At 28.8% G+C, this 1,073-nt stretch overlaps 1 protein-coding gene across 1 annotated transcript; it reads right to left on the reverse strand.

Annotated features, from left to right (window-relative positions):
- Positions 1 to 297: 297 nt before the first annotated feature.
- EHI_182360 (SON DNA-binding protein, putative) lies at positions 298 to 1,055 on the reverse strand (the record flags this gene model as incomplete). The annotated part of the gene is made up of 3 exons (XM_646709.2): positions 298 to 709; positions 761 to 927; positions 972 to 1,055. The coding sequence occupies 3 exons, from the start codon at positions 1,053 to 1,055 to the stop codon at positions 298 to 300; spliced, it is 663 nt and encodes a 220-aa protein (XP_651801.2).
- Between the last annotated feature and the right edge of the window lie 18 nt (positions 1,056 to 1,073).

Genomic DNA, 1,073 nt, shown 5'->3' on the forward strand with positions numbered 1-1,073 from the left:
TCCTTTACCTTCAATTTTATGAATTAAATCTGGCATTTTATAACGGTAGAACTCATCAGTCTTTCTTCTTGGGACATTTAACATTCTGACTTTCTCACTCATTTTGTACTTCTTTCTTTATTTTTTTCAAGTTCTGCCCTATTTTTCTTTCTTCGTTTTGTTTTTTCTTTTTTTACTTCTTTTCTTTTTTTTAGGTTTTGTTTATTTTACTATTTTTTTTTAATTCTTTTATTATTAAAATATAATAAAAATTGGTCTTTGAAAGAGTAATAAATGAACGATTTAGTTTCTTTGGTATTAGTCATTATGTTGACTTCTTTGAGAATAACTTCTAGAATTACTTCTTGACCTACTATATGAACGTCTTCTAGAATTACTTCTTGATCTACTTCTTGATGAATATCTTCTTTTAAAACTAGTACTTTTACGATATCTTCTTCTTGAAGGTGATCTACTTCTACTATTTGGTGACCTATTTCTATTTCTAATACCTGGTGAACTGCTTCTACTATTTGGTGACCTACTTCTACTATTTGGTGACCTACTTCTACTATTTGGTGACCTACTTCTACTATTTGGTGATCTACTTCTGCTGTTCGGTGACCTACTTCTACTATTTGGCGACCTATTTCGATTTCTAATATTTGGTGATCTACTTCTTGAACGTCTTCTTCTAGGCCTATTACGTTCATACCTTCTTCCTGATTGCCTAAAAGTAAGTAATTTTCTTTTCATTATTACTTAAAAATAAATCACAAACTTCGGACAATTACGAGCAATATGTCCTTGTTGATGACAAATATAACATTCTTTATTTGAATTATTCTGTTTGCTAAGTTCAATATTAATTTTTTTATCACGGAACATAAAAGGAGTTGTTTGAGATAAATCGATTATTTTTTTTGCATCTTCTTCTGTTTCACAAACCTACTTGTTATTTTTTTTTATTTTTTTATAACACAAAAACATACAACAAAACAAAATCCAGTTTTAATATCAATACGCTCAATCTTTGTGTATTTACTAAACATTTCTCTTACATCAGACTCTCTCATTTTCGATGGAAAACGTCC

This window comes from Entamoeba histolytica, genomic scaffold, assembly GCF_000208925.1.
Source record: "Entamoeba histolytica HM-1:IMSS scf_1104750519075 genomic scaffold, whole genome shotgun sequence".
NCBI classification, from domain to species: Eukaryota; Evosea; order Mastigamoebida; family Endamoebidae; genus Entamoeba; species Entamoeba histolytica.